Source organism: Nomascus leucogenys, chromosome 24, assembly GCF_006542625.1.
Source record: "Nomascus leucogenys isolate Asia chromosome 24, Asia_NLE_v1, whole genome shotgun sequence".
Lineage (NCBI taxonomy): Eukaryota > Metazoa > Chordata > Mammalia > Primates > Hylobatidae > Nomascus > Nomascus leucogenys.
Window position 1 is genome coordinate 26013703 of NC_044404.1, and position 20165 is coordinate 26033867.

The 20165-nt window shown below is 43.6% G+C and overlaps 1 protein-coding gene across 2 annotated transcripts; it reads left to right on the forward strand.

Annotated features, from left to right (window-relative positions):
* Positions 1-478: 478 nt before the first annotated feature.
* PDIK1L (PDLIM1 interacting kinase 1 like) lies at positions 479-12001 on the forward strand. Of its 2 annotated transcripts, none has more exons than XM_030805740.1 (3): positions 479-728; positions 3575-3876; positions 11095-12001. In XM_030805740.1, exons 2-3 carry the CDS (start codon positions 3592-3594, stop codon positions 11833-11835), a joined length of 1026 nt encoding a protein of 341 aa, XP_030661600.1. In that variant the 5' UTR covers positions 479-728; positions 3575-3591; the 3' UTR covers positions 11836-12001. The 2 variants fall into 2 exon arrangements, with proteins under 2 accessions (XP_030661600.1, XP_003271689.1); XM_003271641.4 differs by lacking the exon at positions 479-728 and adding an exon at positions 1089-1227.
* The last annotated feature ends 8164 nt before the right edge of the window (positions 12002-20165 follow it).

Here is a 20165-nt window from a genome sequence, read left to right on the forward strand (position 1 = left end):
AATCATCACCATGCTGAGAAGTAATGGGTGCAGAATAAATCGAGGAAGAAGGAAAGGACGTTTCTGGCGGATGCTTACTGATCTAACAACTGGATGACTGAGAGATGCGAGCCTGAGTGACCCCCGGCTGGCTGTGGGGCCGACAGCGTGCGGGATCTGACAGCGTGTGGCAGCCGAGCGACTGCGGCAGCAGCGGGGCCCCCACTGACTGTCCCGCCCTGAGAGCGGCCGGAGCGCGGTGGATCCTGGCTCGGACCCAGGCCTCTCCCGAGCGCCGACTGCAGGCCAACCCTCCACCAGGAGCCTCGGGGGGGGGCGCCGCGGGCACCGCAGCCAGGTGCAGGCGCCGCCGTCCCCTCACTCCCCACGCCGAGGAGGTGGCTTGGCTCCCTGCGGCCGCGGCCGGGGAACAATGAGGCGCCGGCTTCTTTAAGGGAGATACCACCGCGCCGGCGGGGCAGGGGACGGCTTCCTCCCCGATGATCGCACCCAGCCCCGCGCCGCCGCCGCCGTCTCGGCAACTGCACCGCCCGCAAACATGGCTCAGTGACTCGGACAAAAGCTGCAGTCTCCCTCCCGGCGGGGCGGACGCCAGGCCTCCTTGGTCGGGCCGCACCTCCCCGCGGACCTGCCAAAAGAGCACCGCGCCCCGCAGGCACCCGAGACCCGCGTGGAAGATGCACCGGGCGTTCCACCCCAGCGAGCCCCGCACCCCAGCCCGCAGCTCGGTAGGTCGGAAGCGGGGCGGGTAGGGGGAAGGGAGGCCGCGGCCAGGCACGCAGCCCCAGGGCCAGACCTGCCGCTGCAGACCGTCCCCGGGGCCGCGGGCCCTGAGCGCCCGCTGCGGCTGGAGGGTGGCCGAGCCCCGGCGTGGCGTGGCCTCGCCTCGCGGTTCCCGGGCCCGGCCACCCCTGCGGGGAGCAGCACCAGTGGTGCGCTCCGGAGCGCGCACACCTCCGACGACTCCCGGCTCCGCAAATCCTCGGGAGAGGGAGGAGGGGAGCGGAGCGCCGGCCGCGCGCCTCGTCGGTGGCGCGGAACGTCCCGGCTCGCGCTACGGAAAGCCGGAGGGGGGCGGGGCCGTCGGCGTAAGGGGGTGTGTCCGCGCGCACCACGGGGGCGCGCGCCGGCTGCTGACTGGAGGCGGCGGCAGCGGAGGCGCGAGCTGCCTGATAATGGCGGCCTGCAGAGCCCATGAGAGGGAGAAGCGGCGGCGTCTACCCTGAGGTAAATCTGGCCCTTCGGCGTGGCGGAGAGGCCCTGCTGCAGAGCCGACGGCCCTGCATGTGCCTCCCTCCCTGGGAGGCCTGTCACAGACCTGTCAGCGGAGTCATCCCGGGGAAGGCCCTGCGGTCCTCAGGCCACCGGCCCAGTCGCGGCCTCCTCTCATACCGGGGCCACCTCTCCCCGGCCCTCAGCCCCCGGCCCCGAGGAGTTGAGGCAACTGCAGGGCTGGCTCCTCTGAGCGAAGGGGCTCGGGAGGCTCCCCTCCGGGCTTCATCTGAGCACGGCCGAGGAGGGGGAGGGCCTGACACTTGGCCAATGAGCGCGGCCTGAGCCGCCGCGTCGGGCAACACCTCTGGCCGGGACTGGCCTTTCCCGGGCGCCGGCAGGTGTCTGGCCTGGCCCGCCCGCGTCCCAGCGTCTGCTTAGGGCAGCGGGAGCGAGGGCCCGCCACTTTCGGTCGAAAGTCACTTAAGTTCGCACCGGATGCATCATTGGATCCGGGATCCCACGGGTTTCATAAACACCCCTCTCCTCCCTATTCAGGAAGGTGCCGTTCCCCATGGGGACTGTACCAGGCTGGAGAGGACATGGCACTGCTTCAGAGACACGAACCACCTTGAGTGGATGTGACTGGCGATCCCCGTAGAGCAGGAAAGCTCGTCTGCTGTGCAGCCGGCGCAGAGGATTCTGTGGCAGGAAATTAGACACTAGGAAATTCAGTAGCGATTTGAAGGGTGGGTGTCCTGTTAGAGGAAATGAGACTGAACGCAATCTCAGAAGTCATTTCTTTTTATTAAATCTCTCCCATGGACTTAAAGTAGTGGATCCCAACTTCTCAGGCTCTAGGGTCAGTAGCCTTTTGCTTCCCCAGCTATACAGAATAAATATTGTACAATCTCAGGTTACTTTTCTTGCCCGTGGTCACAATCTACAAATGAGAATTCATGAAGTTCGTTATAATCTAGAAATTCTTTGGGGAGTGAGGAAGCACACTTTAGACTTTCTCCATTCAACACGTGAGCATTTCTGTGCAGGGCCTTTGCTCTCGCCTTTAAACTGTTCAGTACGTTGAATTCCCAAGTACTCTGTCAGAGTGCCCCTTGATACGCAGGATCTTTGTTGGCAAAAATGACCTCGAACTAAATAGATATTGTTTACTCCAGCTCTTATGATTAGTAAAAAGGAAACATAAAAATTTTAAAATAGCTATTGTTAAATGACTATAAAAAGGTAACTGTATTCTAAGTAGCTTACTTTATTTTTAAATAAACGTTTCTGGCCAGGCGCGGTGGCTCACGCCTGTAATCCCAGCACTTTCGGAGGCCAAGGCGGGCGGATCACGAGGTCAGGAGATCGAGACCATCCTGGCTAACACGGTGAAACCCCATCTCTACTAAAAATACAAAAAATTAGCTGGGCGTGGCGGCGGGCGCCTGTAGTCCCAGCTACTCGGGAGGCTGAGGCAGGAGAATGGCGTGAACCCTGGAGGCGGAGCTTGCAGTGAGCCGAGATCGAATCATTGCACTCCAGCCTGGGAGACAGAGCGAGAGAGCGAGACTCCGTCTCAAAAAAAAAAAAAAAGAAACGTTTATTTTCCACAAACTTTATTTTCATTTATTTTGGAAGAAATAAGGAGATGACATAAGAGACAGAATTAAAATATGAATAGAGTTTGGCCACTTACTTTTACATAATGAAAACAAACATTTTCAGTTCTATAAATGATTTGGTTCACTTTCAGGCCTTAAGCATAAGCCAGGTGTTTGTACTTCTAACTGTGAGGGGGTTTTGTTTTTGCTGTTTTATGACCATTATGTGTGTGTCAGCCTGAAGGAGAAGCTGGGATTTTGCTTGCTTGCCTGTTTTTTCCTGATCAGTAAATAAGAATGCTGAATTTTGGGGGTGTATTTTTAACAGTGACATTTTCAAGCAGTTCATATAAGAGACAGCATACTGTAGTGCTTCAAATCGTGGTCGTCTGAGGAAGATGGCCGGGTTTCAAATCCCACGTCCACCAGTTACTAGCTATTGACCTTAGGCGTTTCACTTAACCTCTCCATTATATAGTTTCATCTATAAAAAGACCATAATAGTATCTATCTCATAAGATTATTATGAGGATTAACTGAATTTAATATTCTACAGAGCTTAAAACAGTTCCTGATACATGGTAAATACTACCTGTTAGCTTTATTGTTAACTATTCTTAAAATTAGATTTCCCCTAGGTATAGCAAATATCCTTCATGCACTCCAGACAGACAGATGACAAGTAAATCATACATAAGAAGAAATACAAGCCAGTAGGTGTACATAATTTCAACAGAGCACTTTGTTGATTTTTCCAGAAACCTCGACCTTGAAGATGGTGAGTAGCCAGCCAAAGTACGATCTAATACGGGAGGTAGGCCGAGGTAGTTACGGTGTTGTGTATGAAGCAGTCATCAGAAAGACCTCTGCACGGGTGGCAGTGAAGAAAATTCGATGTCACGCACCTGAAAATGTTGAACTAGCCCTTCGTGAGTTCTGGGCACTAAGCAGTATCAAGAGCCAGCATCCAAATGTGATTCACTTGGAGGAATGCATCCTACAAAAGGATGGGATGGTGCAAAAGATGTCCCACGGCTCTAATTCTTCCCTTTATTTACAGGTATGTGTTGTTGATTGGGAAATAGAAATGATTTGAACATGGCATTGGCCAGCAAGAAGAGGAATGAAAGGGTCTAACGAACGTTTCCCTTTAAATGCAGGTGTTTTGTAGTTAGAAGTAGATAAGTGTCTGCCAAGAATTGAGTAGATGTTTGCTTTAAAACAAGGTTTTATTTAAACCTGTGATGCACATACCTAAAAATAACATAAGCCACCTGTTATGCAATGGTACTTGCCAGTCTGCATAGGAATGGGGCAAGATAGGAGCTAGAGAGGTGCTTGAGACTACAGTCTAATAACTTCATTTCTTTGAAGTCAATAATTTTGGACTTGAGGGCAGAAGAAAAGGAAAAATTCCACAACCAGTAGCAACACCCGTAGGTAATTGGGCATCTCTTTTATAAATCACTGGTTTGAATGTAAGCCTCTGCTGTTTTAGAGGGATATTTGGTTTTTTCACCATGCAATTCCAGTTAATTTTCATGAAGTACATGGTTTAACACCTGAATGTTATTAACAGTGCTAACAGCTAACAGTTGAATTTGCACACAGTTCCATGCTCTGTGCTGAGTGCTTTAAAAGCAGTTGCTCAAAACAATCCTATGAGGAAAGGACTATTATTATCTTCATTACAAATAAAGAAACTGAGGCTTAGTATAGATAATGAATTTATCCAAAGTCACATACATAGTAAGTGGTAGAATTGGGAGCTGGAACTAAGACTGACAGCTAAAGCTTATGCTTTCTTAACTCCCAGATTACTCTTCTGTCAACCTGGGAAAATGGAAAAGCTTTTCTGTTTTTCTTTTGTCGGCTTCTGCCAGAAATTAAAATCTCTAGTAGCTCTATACTCAAAGAATAGAAAATATATTAAGACATAGCTTGTTAAAGGCTAGGGCAGAATTTCTTAAAGCTAGTCATTCTTGGGCCGGGCACAGTGGCTCACGCCTGTAATCCCAGCACTTTGGGAGGCCGAGATGGGCGGATCACGAGGTCAGGAGATCGAGACCATCCTGGCTAACACGGTGAAACCCCGTCTCTACTAAAAATACAAAAAAAAGTTAGCTGGGCATTGTGGCAGATGCCTGTAGTCCCAGCTACTCGGGAGGCAGAGGCAGGAGAATGGCCTGAACCGGGGAGGCGGAGTTTGCTGTGAGCCGAGATCATGCCACTGCACTCCAGCCTGGGCGACTGAGCAAGACTCCGTCTCAAAAAAAAAAAAAAAAAGCTAGTCATTCTTGGAAAAGAAAACAACTTTCTTTGAGTGTGTCTTAATTCAGAATTTACCATCAGACTTTTACCATTTAAAAGTCTGCTTTTGGGCTGGGCATGGTGGCTCATCATGCCTGTAATCCCAGCACTTTGGGAGGCCGAGGCAGGTGGATCACCTGAAGTCAGGAGTTTGAAACCAGCCTAGCCAACATGGCGAAACCCTGTCTCTACTAAAAAACTACAAAAATTAGCCTGGCATGATAACATGCAACTGTAGTCCTAACTACTCAGAAGGCTGAGGCAGGAGAATCTCTTGAATCCAGGAGGCAGAGGTTGCAGTGGACCAAAATCGCACCACTGCACTCCAGCCTGGGGGACAGAGCAAGACTCCATCTCAAAAAAAAAAAAAAGTCTGCTTTTGGCCAGGTGTGGTGGCTTATGCCTCTAATCCCAACAATTTAGGAGGGTGAAGCAGGAGGATCACTTCAACCCAGGAGTTCAAGACCAGCCTGGGTAACATGGCAAAACTGCATCTGTACAAAAAAAAAGTGCAAAAATTAGCCAGGCATGGTGGCATGCGCCTTATAGTCCCAGCTACTTGGGAGGCTGAGATGAGAAGATCACTTGAACCCAGGAGGCAGAGGTTGCAGTGAACTGACATCATGCCACTGCACTGCAGCCTGGGTGACAGAGCGAGATTCTGTCTCAAAAATAAAACCTCTGTTTTTAAAACAAAAGTTTTGGACTAGGAACAACAAAGAAAACAAATACACGAATGCATGTATTAAGAAACTTGCATGTTTCCTTGTATGATGAGCAGTATTAGTCTTGAGAACTTAATTTATATTGCAGTTTAGCACTCTGTGCCCTGAAGTTTTTTTTTTTTGAGAAGAAGTTTTTGCTCTTGTTGCCCAGGCTGGAGCGCAATGGCGCGATCTCGGCTTACTGCCACCTCCGCCTCCCGGGTTCAAGCAGTTCTCCTGCCTCAGCCTCCTGAGTAGCTGAGATTACAGGCAACTGCCACCACGCCCGGCTAATTTTTGTATATTTAGTAGAGATGGGATTTCACCATGTGGACCAGGCTGGTCTTGAACTTCTGACCTCAGGTGATCCACCCGCCTCGGCCTCCCAAAGTGCTGGGATTACAGGCGTGAGCCACTGCGCCCGGCCTTTTTTTTTTTTTTTTTTTTTTGAGATGGAGTCTTGCTATGTCGCTCAGGCTGGAGTGCAGTGGTGCGATCTCGGCTCACTGCAACCTCCGCCTCCCAGGTTCAAGTGATTCTCCTGGCTCAACCTCCTGAGTAGTTGGGACTACAGGCGCCCGTCACCATGCCTGGCTAATTTTTGTATGTTTAGTACAAATGGAGTTTCACCATGTTGGCTAGGCTGGTCTCAAACTCCAGACCTCAAGTGATCCATCTGCTTCGGCCTCCCAAAGTGCTGGGATTACAGGCATGAGCCACCTCGCCCAGCCAATGCCCTGAAGTTTTCCGTTTTATGACAGTAAAAATAACTATTTAGCCTCTGTGCATTTTATTGTTTGCTTTTCTTAAAGTGCTTATTATGTAAGTTGAATTGATAGAAAATATTGGAAACATTCTTACTATGTTCTCTCTGAAAAGTGGATAGAGGCCAGGCATGGTGGCTCACACCTATAATCCTAGCCGAGGTGGGCAGATTGGCTGAGCTCAGGAGTCTGAAACCAGCCTCGGCAACACGGTGAAACTAAAATACAAAAAATTAGCCAGGCGTGGCAGCGGGTGCCTGTAATCCCAGCTACCCAGGAGACTGAGGCAGGAGAATTGCTTGAACCCGGGAGGCGGAGATTGCAGTGAGCCAAGATCATGCCACTGCACTCCAGCCTGGGTGACAGAACGAGACTCCATCTCCAAAACAAAAAACAAAAAGTGGATGGAAAGCCAAACATGGTGGCTCACACCTGTAATCCCAGCACTTTGGGAGGCTGAGGCAGGCAGATCACTTGAGGCCAGGAGTTCAAGACCAGCCTGGGCAACGTGGCAAAACCTCATCTCTACGAAAAATACAAAAAATTAGCCGGGTGTGGTGGCACATGCCAGTGGTCCCATCTCCTTGGAGGGCTGAGGTGGGAGGATCACTTGAGCCTTGGAGGTGGAAGTTACAGTGAGCCGAGATTGGGCCACTGCACTCCAGCCTGGGCGGCCAGACCTGGGCACTGCACTCCAGCCTGGGCGACAGCCAGACCCTGTCTCAAAAAAAAAAAAGTGGATAGAACCTTGCTGAACTTTACATTGAGTTTTAGAGACTAAGAGGCATGATCTATTTTGAACTAGAAAAGCAAAGATATTTAAACAAAAGATTTATTAGCTGAGCATGGTGGCACACACCTTTAGTCCCAGCTACTCAGGAAGCGGAGGCAGGAGGATTGCTAGAGTCCAGGAGTTCAAGACTGCAGTGAGCCATGATTGCACCACTGCACTCTAGCCTTTGTCACAGAGTGGGACCCTGTCTCAAAAATAAACAAACAAACAAGCAAACATATTATTTAGTACTGAGTCCAGATCCAGCAATTGTTACAGTAACTAGGCATTAGCTCATAAAGTTTTAATATGTAAAGGCCTACCAGACTTGATTCAGTGATTTTTATATCTAAAGCACCTTTTTGTTTAGTAAATCTCTTTCATCTTTTAAAGCCTGATAGACTTGTGTTTCACTTATGGTATGTTTTGCTAGCTGAATGACCTTGGATAAATAACCCAACTCTTCCTAGTCTCTATTTCTTCATATTTAACATAAGGGGTAATAATATCTACTTTGTATAGGAGTTGTCAAAATTAAGAGATGTTGCAGAAACAATACTTGGTACATATAAGTACTCAGTAATTGGTACCTCTATTAAAATTGTCTTTTCTATGGATTTGTTTAGTTGTCCAGACATTCATCAACACATTTAGCAAGTGCCTTCTCTAAATTTACATCTAGTAAAGACAACCAATATTTACATTTAGTAAAGACAAACAAATCTGTAATATGACTACAGAGTCCCTATGCATGGTATATTCTCCATACAGATTTTAATTTTTCTCCATGTTTTTCCTGATGTGTTCTTCCTTGTTCTCAGTTGGAATCACTGAATCAGTTTCTGATAGCCAAAAGCCTCACCTAGAAGAAAATGTAAAACAATTAACAGAGGTTACAATCTCATGCATAGGAACCTAGTGGCCAGTCTGTGTACTTGTGATAAATATCATGAATGAGAAGTACAGGATGCATACAACAGGGAAACCTACATAATCCCATGGTTCAAAAGTTACGAATCGTTGGCTGGACACTGTGGCTTACGCCTGTAATCCCAGCACTTTGGGAGGCTGAGGCAGGTGAATCACTTGAGTGCAGAAGTTCAAGATTAGCCTGGACAACATGGTGAAACCCTATCCATACAAAAAGTTTAAAAATTAGCCGGGCGTGGTGGTGCATGCCTGTAGTCTCAGCTACTTGGGAGGCTGAGGCAGGAGGATCACTTGAGCCAGGGAGATTGAGGCTGCAGTGAGCCATGATTGTGCCACTGCACTCCAACCTGGGTAGTAGAGCAAGACCTTGTCTCTCACACACACACACACACACACAAAATATATATATAATTGTCTAAAACTTGTAGTGTGAAGAGGAGTTAGCTGGATAAGTGAGAAAAATTTCCTAGGCAGAAAAAAACTGTACATACAAAGGTCTTGAAGCAAAACACATGAAGTGTTTAAAAATTGAAAGAAGAGGCTGGGCACAGTGCTTATACCTGTAATCCCAGCACTTTGGGAGGCCGAGGGGCGGATCACAAGGTCAAGACATCAAGACCATCTTGGCCACAATGGTGAAACCCCGTCTCTACAAAAAATTCAAAAATTAGCTGGGCATAGTGGCGCATGCCTGTAGTCCCAGCTACTTGGGAGGCTGAGGCAGGAGAGTCTCTTGAACCTGGGAAGCAGAGGTTGCGGTGAGCTGAGATCGCACCACTGCACTCCAGCCTGGCAACAGAGTGAGACTCTGTCTCAAAAAAAAAAAAAGAAAATTGAAAGAAGTTAGTGAGATAGAGTTGTTTTAGATGAGGCTAGAGGGGACAGCAGGAGTCAGAGCACACAAGGTCTCATAACCCATGTTAAAGAGCTTAGACTATATCCTAAGAGAACAGGGAAGCCATTGAAGGGCCTTAGTCAAGAGAAACCAATGGCTAACATCCTCTACATGTTAAAATAAGCAGATTGGGCGCTGCATTTCCATAGCTCTCAGCCAGAGGCCCCGTGGCCTGTTTTCGTATGGTTTCGATGCTAAAAATAGTTTTTAGATTTTAAGACTTCTGGGGGGAGAAAAAGAAAGGAAGAAGTATATGGTACAGAGATCTTATGTGGCTGTCAAGCCCGAAATATTTACTATCTGGCCTTACTCTAAAACATTCTTTGAACGCTGGGACTCTGCATTGCTCAAAGCTATTTAGGAAGTTTGCTTTTGAGAATAAAGACAGAAGAAGAAAAGCATGTTTAGTATCAGTGCACCTGGTAAATAATTATGTGATCTGTACCTTTCTTTCATTTTCTGTCTCACTGGCAAACGTGCAACAAGGAAAACTCATGCAAAAGAGGTATCTGCAGATCATTGCAATTACTATTGTCTGCCATGTGGAGCGATGGCGTGAAGAGATGTTCTTTGCTGGTGCTTTCCCAAATGGTAGAGAAAGTACCAGTAGATTTAAATGTGAAATTAGCAATTCATTCACTCTTCAGCAACTCTTTGGCCTTTTCTGTTCAACTCATGGGTCTGAAAAGGACACCATACAACAAATGCTTTTAAAAGACAATATACAGGGCTGGGTGCCATGGCTCACGCCTATAGTCCCAGCACTTTGGGAGGCCGAGGTGGGCGGATCACGAGGTCAAGAGATTGAGACCATCCTGGCCAACATGGTGAAACCCCGTCTCTACTAAAAATACGAAAGTTAGCTGGGCGTGGTGGCACGCGCCTGTTGTCCCAGCTACTCGGGAGGCCGAGGCAGGAGAATCTCTTGAACTCGGGAGGCAGAGGTTGCAGTGAGCCGAGATTGTGCCATTGCACTCCAGCCTGGTGACCGAGTGAGACTCCGTCTCAAAAAAAAAAAAAAAAAGACTATATACTGTATTTTAGAGTGATAGTTCATGTCCAGTGAAGTAATTCTATTGAATTTCAAGTAAAGGAGAGTTATAACTAGATAATAATAACAAACAAAACTGTGATTTAGTCTAGGTTTTCAGTTTGTATGAAAGAAGAAATATACAAATTCAGAGTTGATTTTTTAATATCAAAATGCATATTTGAAAACAAAATAATAAAAAATATTTAAAATTTTAAAAAATGCATATTTGATTTTTATAAATTGGTTTTTAAAAGTCATCCAGTGAAAGAGCCAATGTGTTTGCATTCTGCCTATAGAAGTTTATGAAGTACCGATGTCAGTCTTTATTTTATTAGTGACTGCAGGAACAGCTATTTCTGCAACAACCAGTTGTTCCTTGATCATTTTTCTCTCGATTTCACAGGTTATGTTGATAGTGTCTGTGCAATGGGTAAGAAGTATATTTCAGGCGATTTCACTGAATAGAGTTTCCTAATTGAGGTTTATACCCCAGCTGGCAATTTCCTAGGTCTATCTGCTGAAACTTTGGTCTTTTCGTGAAGCTATGAGCTAGGTGGGTAGAGTTCAGCTCCACTGACACATGGAGAAAATGTGTGGCCACTTGGACGCTTTTCAAAATAAAGCTATTTTAAAATTTTTACCCCTTGGTTTAGAGCTTTGGTGTATATTTATCAGGGACAAAATGACAATTTGAAGCATTTTTTAAAGTTTAAAATAAAATGCATATATGAAAGCACTGATTAAATAAAATATTATAGAGTTTCCACTTAAAGGTGGAGACTGACTTAACCTTTCAATTATTCTTTTCCTATAACTGAATTGTATAACCCGTGCAAATGATTGTAATCTTTTTTTTTTTCCTTCTTGTAGCTTGTAGAAACTTCATTAAAAGGAGAAATTGCCTTTGATCCCAGAAGCGCCTATTATTTGTGGTTTGTGATGGATTTTTGTGACGGAGGAGATATGAATGAGTATCTGTTGTCCAGGAAACCCAATCGTAAAACTAACACCAGCTTCATGCTTCAGCTGAGCAGTGCCCTGGCTTTCTTGCATAAAAACCAGATCATCCACCGAGATCTTAAGCCTGATAACATCCTGATTTCTCAAACCAGGTTGGATACCAGTGACTTGGAACCTACACTCAAAGTGGCTGATTTTGGTCTAAGTAAAGTTTGTTCAGCCTCTGGGCAGAACCCAGAAGAACCTGTCAGTGTAAACAAGTGTTTCCTTTCCACAGCATGTGGAACAGATTTTTACATGGCTCCTGAAGTTTGGGAAGGACATTACACAGCAAAAGCTGACATCTTTGCTCTGGGGATTATCATCTGGGCAATGCTGGAAAGGATCACATTCATAGACACAGAGACAAAGAAGGAACTCTTGGGGAGTTATGTCAAACAAGGAACTGAGATTGTGCCTGTTGGGGAGGCACTTCTGGAAAATCCCAAAATGGAACTTCTCATTCCTGTGAAGAAAAAATCTATGAATGGGCGAATGAAACAACTGATTAAGGAAATGCTGGCTGCAAACCCTCAGGATCGTCCAGATGCTTTTGAACTAGAACTCAGATTAGTACAAATTGCATTTAAAGATAGCAGCTGGGAAACGTGACACATATTATTTGCAAATACCATGGATGATATGCTGCTTCTGTTTAACAGTGATGCAACATTATGTGGCTGAAAAAGAATATAAAAAGCTAGACTCCACCCTCTAAGGGTTTAGATTTTTTGTGGGATTTTTTTTTTCCTCATTTTTCTTAAAGCCAAGTTGGCCGTTTTATTAGTATGTTTCAAATGTGTATTACCAATGTGGGTGTAAATTTTTAAAAAATGATTATTGATAGAAGTTTGGCAGGAAAATTCTTTAAGAGCTAACAAGAGAAGAGAATCCAGTTTTCTGGAAATATGTCTCTAAGTATTTTAGACATTCCTTGTCAGTATTAGGAATTTCCATGGGAGAAGAGGTTTGCATGCTGGTAATGCAACCTTTGAAACTTTGTAAAGGAAACATATATGTATATATTTATGTATATGTAAGTATGTGAATGTGCGCATTTTGCATTCCATATGAAAAAAATGCCACGTCTGTTTAAATTATTTGATGTAGGTTTGGGTTTTTGAGATTTGCTGGTGAAATCAGTGACGAAAAATAAACAAACCTCTTATCTTCCTACTCTGCCCCTCCCCCTAATGAAATCATATTAAGTTTTTTTTTTTTTTTTTTGTAATATACAGCTTTTTTTTTAAAGGCATCATTTTGGAGGGTCTAAAATTATCTGGTAAAACATAAATGAAATTAAGTGATCCAAAGCTGCTGAAGTATGTTTGAACTCTCCAGTGCCCTATAGCTGCAAGAGTTGAATTAGTCATGCAGTCATATGGTAGCAGGTTGGTGATTCAGTCCGACCTTCTTTAGGTAACCGAGCATTTATTTAACCAACTAAACCACTGCATTGGGACGTCTGCACTTGAGCTTCTACAATCTGATATAAATCTGAATACAGGATTATTCTGTTTCTGAAAACTTTGCTATGTATGAACTGTAATACTTGATAAATTTTTGGTTTGAAGACTTTGTCTAAGCCTCATTATACTGAAGTTGAAGAAACCAAATGAGCTCTACCCTCACTTTGCCTGCCTTGATAATGGTCACTTGTTGAGTCACTGGAGTTCCTTTCATTTTGGCACTGATGCTGTTTTCTCTTGTCTGATTTGAGACAGTACTGGTGGTAATGTGGTTGCTGAAAATGTTGATCAGCTTTATCTAAAGTGGGAGAAGGTACAGTTACAGTATGGCAAATGGATAAAATATTGTGGCATCAACTACTTTTAAAGTAGAAAAGCTATCCATTTTATACAATCACTGATACAGTCTATGTCAAAAAACCAACAGACCATTATTCCTCTTGAAGTTAGTTTGATTTTAACTTTGTATGGTTGTCTACAATTTGTTTTCCTGTAAAGGCAGATAGTTAAAATCTAAAGGATAGAATGCTTTCCTAAAACAGAACATTAGCCTTTAAGGTTAAATAGACTTTACATTGTATCTAAGTTAATCTTTATAAAGCACTAGAATTTTTGGTCAAAAGTCAAACAAAATAGTATTAGAATATTGAACTTCCACAATTTTTGGAATATGTCATAATTTTTTTCCCTGTTTCAAATGTGTTCAGAGGAAATAGAATGTAAAACATCACAAAAAAATTGCAGTACATAAAATTTCTGGACTATGTTAGTTACTTGATCTGGAAGTTTAAAATTTGGACTAAAAGGTTTTATTGAAATAAAGCGTCTTAAAATGAAAAAATCATATACTTTTGACATCACTTTTAAGCTAATAAGTATAAGAATTGTTTTGGAAATTAGAGGTGGAAACGCACTGGAACCTCATGATAATTGACCCTCTGGATCACCAGATTAGTTTAATTTAACAGATATGTCCAAGGAAGCTGAGCTATAGGGAGTAAGAAAAAGCATCATGATAACGTCTAGTCAATAACATGGCACTTCAGCAGAGATTCATAGATGATGGTATGCCCATGCATCATTTGCTCTTCAAATATCTATGTGCTTGGAGCCACAGTTTCCTAAGCGCATAGTTTTTGGTCCTGCCTCATGTAAAATAGTTAATGATTATCATTTACTTGGAAAGATTTTACCTGTGAAGTGAAATTCTTTCATTGGGGGTAAGGGTATGAGGTGATCAGGAAGTTTCTTCTGGAATTTTATCAAGTCCTTGTATTCCAAAATAGCCAAGCAAAATGATAGTAAATTCTTTGTCTTTGTTCTTTCGGTCAGAGGTATTTATTAAGTACCTACTGTGTGCTCAGCACTAAAGATTTGTTGATGAAATGACAATTAAAAAATGGCACTTAGCCAAAGGCCTTTTCCACCAGGAGTAAGAAAAGATGGTTAGTGATATTTGGAAATATCTGGATATTTGCTAGAGGAAAAATGAAAGCAAAACTTTGTGCACGGTGCCTTGCCCATAATAGGTACTCAATAAGCAATTGTTCCTCATAGAGTCTTTTGCCATGGTTTATGGTGTTTTTTGAAATTTGTCTTAATTGAAAAAAGACCAAATATTTCAAATGAGCTTATAGGCAGCTGTGGCCAGTTAAAATATGGGGTTGTACAGTTAGTTCCTAGAATGTTATTTTGCACTAGTTGTCACTTAGAAAGATGGGGTTCCTGTAGATTTTTTGGTGCTAAGGGATACTTTGTCATTATGATGAAGTAAGTGTTAAGTGTCAGATAAATAGCACACAGAATAGTTCTTTCTGCTGGTCTGTTTTTTCTCTTCGTTGTTGTTGTTTTTAATTGTAAATTGTTATCAATCAAACTATTGTAGCAGCTACAAAGTAATTCACCAGCATGACAAAATGGTCAAAAAATAAGTCATCAGCACTTAAGAAATGAAAGCAACTTTTGAAATTTTCTGTTAAAATTGTCAAATATATTTTATGAAGAATTTATAAAAGGGGAAAATGATTGTAATTTATTGTTCATGACTTTTTTTTTTAAATAAAGTGAGTTTCAACAAAAAAAAACCCCTGAAAATTCTACATTGCTGCTTTAGTGGCTCTGTGAGTAGTTCTGTAGTACTTTACTTCATGAGCATAAAACAGAAGGTATAAAATCTGAAACAGTGTATTTTTCAGACTTACCTATTAAATGACTCTGAAATAGAAGTGATTGCCAAGGAAAAGATGATTGAATTACAGGAGTTTCAGCATTTCAAGTTCTCTAAGATTTTAATGCTGTCTTGCTGTATTTGCTTTGCATACAAGAACTCGTATTGCCAGAGATGAAATTTTTTATTCATTTATCCTTCTATTTCATTAAGCTGAGGATGCAGCTCAGACTCAGCATAATATATATTAAATAAATGAGAGGATGCAATTTTTCAATCTATAACTTGAGACCATGGTTTAATTTTCTGTTAAAAAGTTGGGCCCACTTTTTTATGTTTATCATTTCTGCCTGAAGATACAGTCTATTTAGTGGTCCAATGGAACAGCAGAGGGGAATATGGAAGACAGAAAACAGCTCTACATGTGACCTAGTGAAAGTAGGCATCAAGAATTGTGGCTTCAAAAATAAAACCAAAAAAATAGGGAAAAAAAAGAATTATAGCTTCCTGCTCTTCTGCTTTCCCTTGTTACAACCTTTATAGACAGGCAAATTTTGCTTTCTAGAGATTGTTTTTAATTGAAGCTTTAAATATTTGTATTTATTAGCGTTTTGTAATCCTTTGCAGTTTACAAAGCACCTTCACATGGTTTTTACATATCTTTTTCACTGAGTTTTACTTAAAATAGGGGCTGATTTCCTGATGAAATTAACAGTAATTACACCAGTTACTGAGATGATGACAAAAGGTTTTACCTTAAGACAGAGTTTTGGTGCCTAATCTCTGACTCCAGTTGGAGTTTTCTCTGACAACTAAGCTTTATCTTTCTCACTGAAGTAATGACACTTGGTTGTTTTGGTCTTTTCTTTAAATTCAAATGTTGCTCTCTTTGCCAACCAATCATAGACATCCTCTAAAGTGCAGTGTAATGACAGACGGTTGGTTTGTGGTTAGATAATAACTCCCACTTGAGAAAACCTACAAGGCTGCCACACCTCTTGAAGGCCAAGTGCATCTTTCAAAGGCAGTACTTTCACCTTTGCAATCATTTTTCATTGCGTAGAAGGAAATTGAGAAAAAAAAAAAGCTTGGGCTTTGACTTTACTCTTTTTATTTCCTGTTCAGCCCGGTATTTCAAGCTCAGCTCGTTCTGAGCAGAAGTTGGGCAAGTTGATATTACCAAAGGCATCCTGGTCTAGCAGAAAAAGCCCAGGCTTTGGAGTAGCAGATGTTCCGTGGTGGCTCACGCCTGTAATCCCAGCACTCTGGGAGGCCGAGGTGGGTGGATCACCTGAGGTCAGGAGTTCGCGACCAGCCTGGCCAACATGGTGAAACCCATCTCTATTTTTAAAAATACAAAAATTAGCTGGGTGTGGTGGCGGGTGCCTGTAATCCCAGCTACTTGGGAGGCTGAGGCAGGAGAATCGCTTGAACCCAGGAGGCAGAGGCTTCAGTGAGCCGAGACTGCGCCATTGCACTTCAGCCTGGGCAATGAGCGAAACTCCATCTCCAGGCTGGGTGCGGTGGCTCACGCCTGTAATCCCAGCACTTTGGGAGGCCGAGACGGGCGGATCACAAGGTCAGGAGATCGAGACCATCCTGGCTAACACAGTGAAACCCCGTCTCTACTAAAAATACAAAAAATTAGCCGGGCGTGGTGGCGGGCGCCTGTAATCCCAGCTACTCGGGAGGCTGAGGCAAGAGAATGGCGTGAACCCGGGAGGCGGAGCTTGCAGTGAGCCGAGGTCGCGCCACTGCACTCCAGCCTGGGCGACAGAGCGCGACTCCGTCTCAAAAAAAAAAAAAAAAAGAAACTCCCTCTCCAAAAAAAAGAAAAAAGAAAATTCATCAAGCTGCACTTAAAATGTTTACATTTTTCTCTAGGTATGTTATACTTCAAGAAAAATTTTATTTTTAAAAAATGTGCATTGGGGCTACGGGTGACAGCTATTATCAGGCAGAAGGAAAGGACAGACTTTGAAAATAGACTCTTTACCCTTCTGTTACTAACTGTGACTTTCACGAGTTCCCTGGCCCCTCAAATTCAGTCTCCCACATGTTTAAGCAGAGACAGTACCTGACTCAGAGCACTGTGAAGATAAAAGGAGTCGATGCATGTAGAAATGCGTGGCATGCTCAGGAAATGTCGGTGCTTCCCGTTCACCCAGGACGACTCCTGGGAAATGACTCTGAGCCTCCTTTACTGCTAATTTGTACTGCTGATAGGGAGCACATTGATTGGTTTGTTTAATTTAGCTTACATTTTTTCCACAATTATTAGAGAAATACATTCGGTTATGATGATGTCCCGTGTGTCTCTTTGCCCTGCAGCCCTATTTAAGAACAAGGATAGTTCAATAAAAATCCCCTCAGCCCAGTTTTCTTTCCTCCTTCTACTTACTGATAACATGATTGATAGTAATTTAGGATGTTTACTGTCTCTTTCACATAGACTACCACACGTGGAAATTAGGAAAGTAGTAATAAGTACCAAATACTAGAATGACATGCCATTTCTCCTGGCTTTAGGTAGAAGGCAGGGAGCGTTTACTGATGTGATTTGAGAAGCGACAGTAGAAGCACAGCTGTGAGGGTGGCGTTGAGCAGGGCAGCGATGGCTAGAACTTGGAAGTTGGAATTACAGTAGACTCAGTGTTTCTCAACTCTGGCTGCATGTTACAATTTTAACCTGAGGAGGGGCAAAAGCAAGCAAAAATCCTGATGACTTCTGCTTCTGGCCATTATGGAGTAACAGGCCATAAACAACTCAAATGTCCTGCCATAAACAACTCAAATGTCAGACACTGGGAAACTAGCAGTGCAGGACAGCGATGCCTGGGAGAAAAGGATCAAATGGGGTGAGGCCTGTGGTTGCTCCAACTTGGAGGGAATCTTTAGGCTGCTGTACAGGGAATAAGTACCTAAACAGGGTTCAACAGTCTCCCTGAGTTGAGGAGACCGAGTTCAGGGTTCAGGGAGCACAAGCCAGCTAGGATTCATGGGGCAGAGTATCAGAGAGAGAGCGAGACAGATGGTAACAAAGAATTCCAGACCTTGTTTGTTTATTTTTTTTCTTTTCTTTTTTGTCTTGTTTTTTATTTGTCGGTGAGAGTTCCAGACCTTTGCAGAAAGTTTTCTTCAAGACATCAGCTGAGGCAGGGTCAGGTGGCTCATACTTGTAATCCCAGTACTTTAAGAGGCCAAGCCAGGAGGATCACTTGAGCCCAAGAGTTGGAGACCAGCAACATGGTGAAACCCTGTATCTATGAAAATAAAAATAAAATTATCCAGGTGTGGCGGTGTATGCCTATAGTCCCAGCTACTCGGAGGCTGAGTTGGGAAAATCACCTGAGCCCGGGAAAGTCAAGGCTGCAGTGAGCTGGGATCACCCCGCTGCACTCCACCCTGGGCGGCAGAGCAAGACCTGCCTTAAAGAAAACACACACACACACACTCACACTCACACACTCACATTCACACACACGGTATCAGCTAAGTACTAATCAGTCATGCTTATGAAGAAACTATCAGACCTGAATGCAGGAAAGAGCCTCTGGAAGGATTAGGCAGAACAATCCTGGAGCTCACACAGGACCAAGAATAATTGATATTTCCACCGGCCAGAGCAGAAAGACCTTCTTCCAATACACAGAGCATCACAGAAGAGTATTGTCTCAGTAGTGAGGCCAAGGCTAACTAACAGCTATTCTGGACCTGTCTATCCAAGCTTAAAAGTAAGTCTTGAAAGGTATTCAGACAAAATTACAGCAAATTTGATTTAAAGATCTATATTGGCTTTTCTTTGTGATTCTAGAAAAAGGCAACACCTTATTCTATAAAATACAGTGAGTGTTCCGATAAGCCAAGCAGAAGAGTTTGGTTTTATAGACAGAAAAGGGCTGAGAAAAGCAGAAACAGAGAACGGAAAATTGTTTGGTTGTTTCAAAGTTACTTTCCTTATAGGGTTAAAACAGACACAGGCGTAGTGGGTTGCTGCGCCCTCCCAGGCAGTCCCAACAACTAGTTGACCAGAGCCCCCGGGGGACACAGCCTAATTCCCTGCCCATCAGATCATCTGGAACTTCTGCCCAGAGAGGAGAGAGCGACTGGAAATTCTCTCAGGCAAGGTCCAAACCTAAAAGAATCACTGGCACGCCTACCAGGACTAAGACCAATTTTTAATGAAAATTTTTCTGTGGACTGCATAACTATATTTCTTTATAACAAAATTATTTATCTTAAATGTTTTGATTTTTTATTCCTCATATGCATGGCCTGTGATAGACCAAGGGACTTGTAAGCTCAGAGTCCATGAGGTCAGAAGCTGACATCCTAAATGTCTATTTAGAATGAATTTAAACCAACCAAAAACTCTGCCATGAAACTCGGAAAGACAAGCAATTTAACAAAAATGAACCAGTCTCTAAATAAATACAAAGATTAAAATTTTAAAATTAAAAAAAAAAAAAACAGAGGGAACTTCATTTTCATGCCAGCTCAGGTAAACTGGGCCCCTTTTGATTGGTTGCTGTGAATCTCCTGGGGGTATTTTTTTTTGGTAGTGGGGTCGGGGGGTGGACCGGCCTGTTTCAGAGTTCAGTTTAATTATGTGGCACCCAGCATGAGTGACTCCATTCTGATTTGGTCTGGTCTGCTAGTGCCTAGTGTACGAGGCTAGTCCAAAATAATGGTTTCCTATACATTTTATTTAACAAAATACATTTTTTTCTAAGTAACATAATGTGCTAGAACAAAGCTCAAAAATACTTGAGTCCAAAAATTCCACTTCTCAACAATATAAAATTCAAAATGTCTCCCAGCCAATTAAAAATATTAGAAAGGGGCCAGGTGCAGTGGCTCATGCCTGTGATCCTAGCACTTCGGGAGGCCAAGGTAAGAGGATTGCTTAAGCCCAGAAGTTCAAGACCAGCCTGGGCAACATAATGAGACCTCATCTTTACTGGAGAAAAAAAAAAAAAAAGAATTAGCTGGGGGTTCTGGTGTGGTGGCACATGCCTGTAGTCCCAGCTACTCAGGAGGCTGAGGCAGGAGGAGCACTTGAGCCCAGGAATTGGAGGCTGCAGTGAGCCGAGATCGCACCACTGCAGCCTGGAGAGAAAGCAAAACCCAACTCAAAAAAAAAAAAAAAATTAGGACTTCCCATTTCTGGTTTGGCACAAAAGGAGCTTAGAAGTCACCACTCCATCCTAACAACAATTAAAAAGCTGAACACATGGAAAAATCAACAACTCTTTTTAGATATGTCAGAGCAGTGAGGTCACAGGGCAAACTGCTGCCCCCGTAAT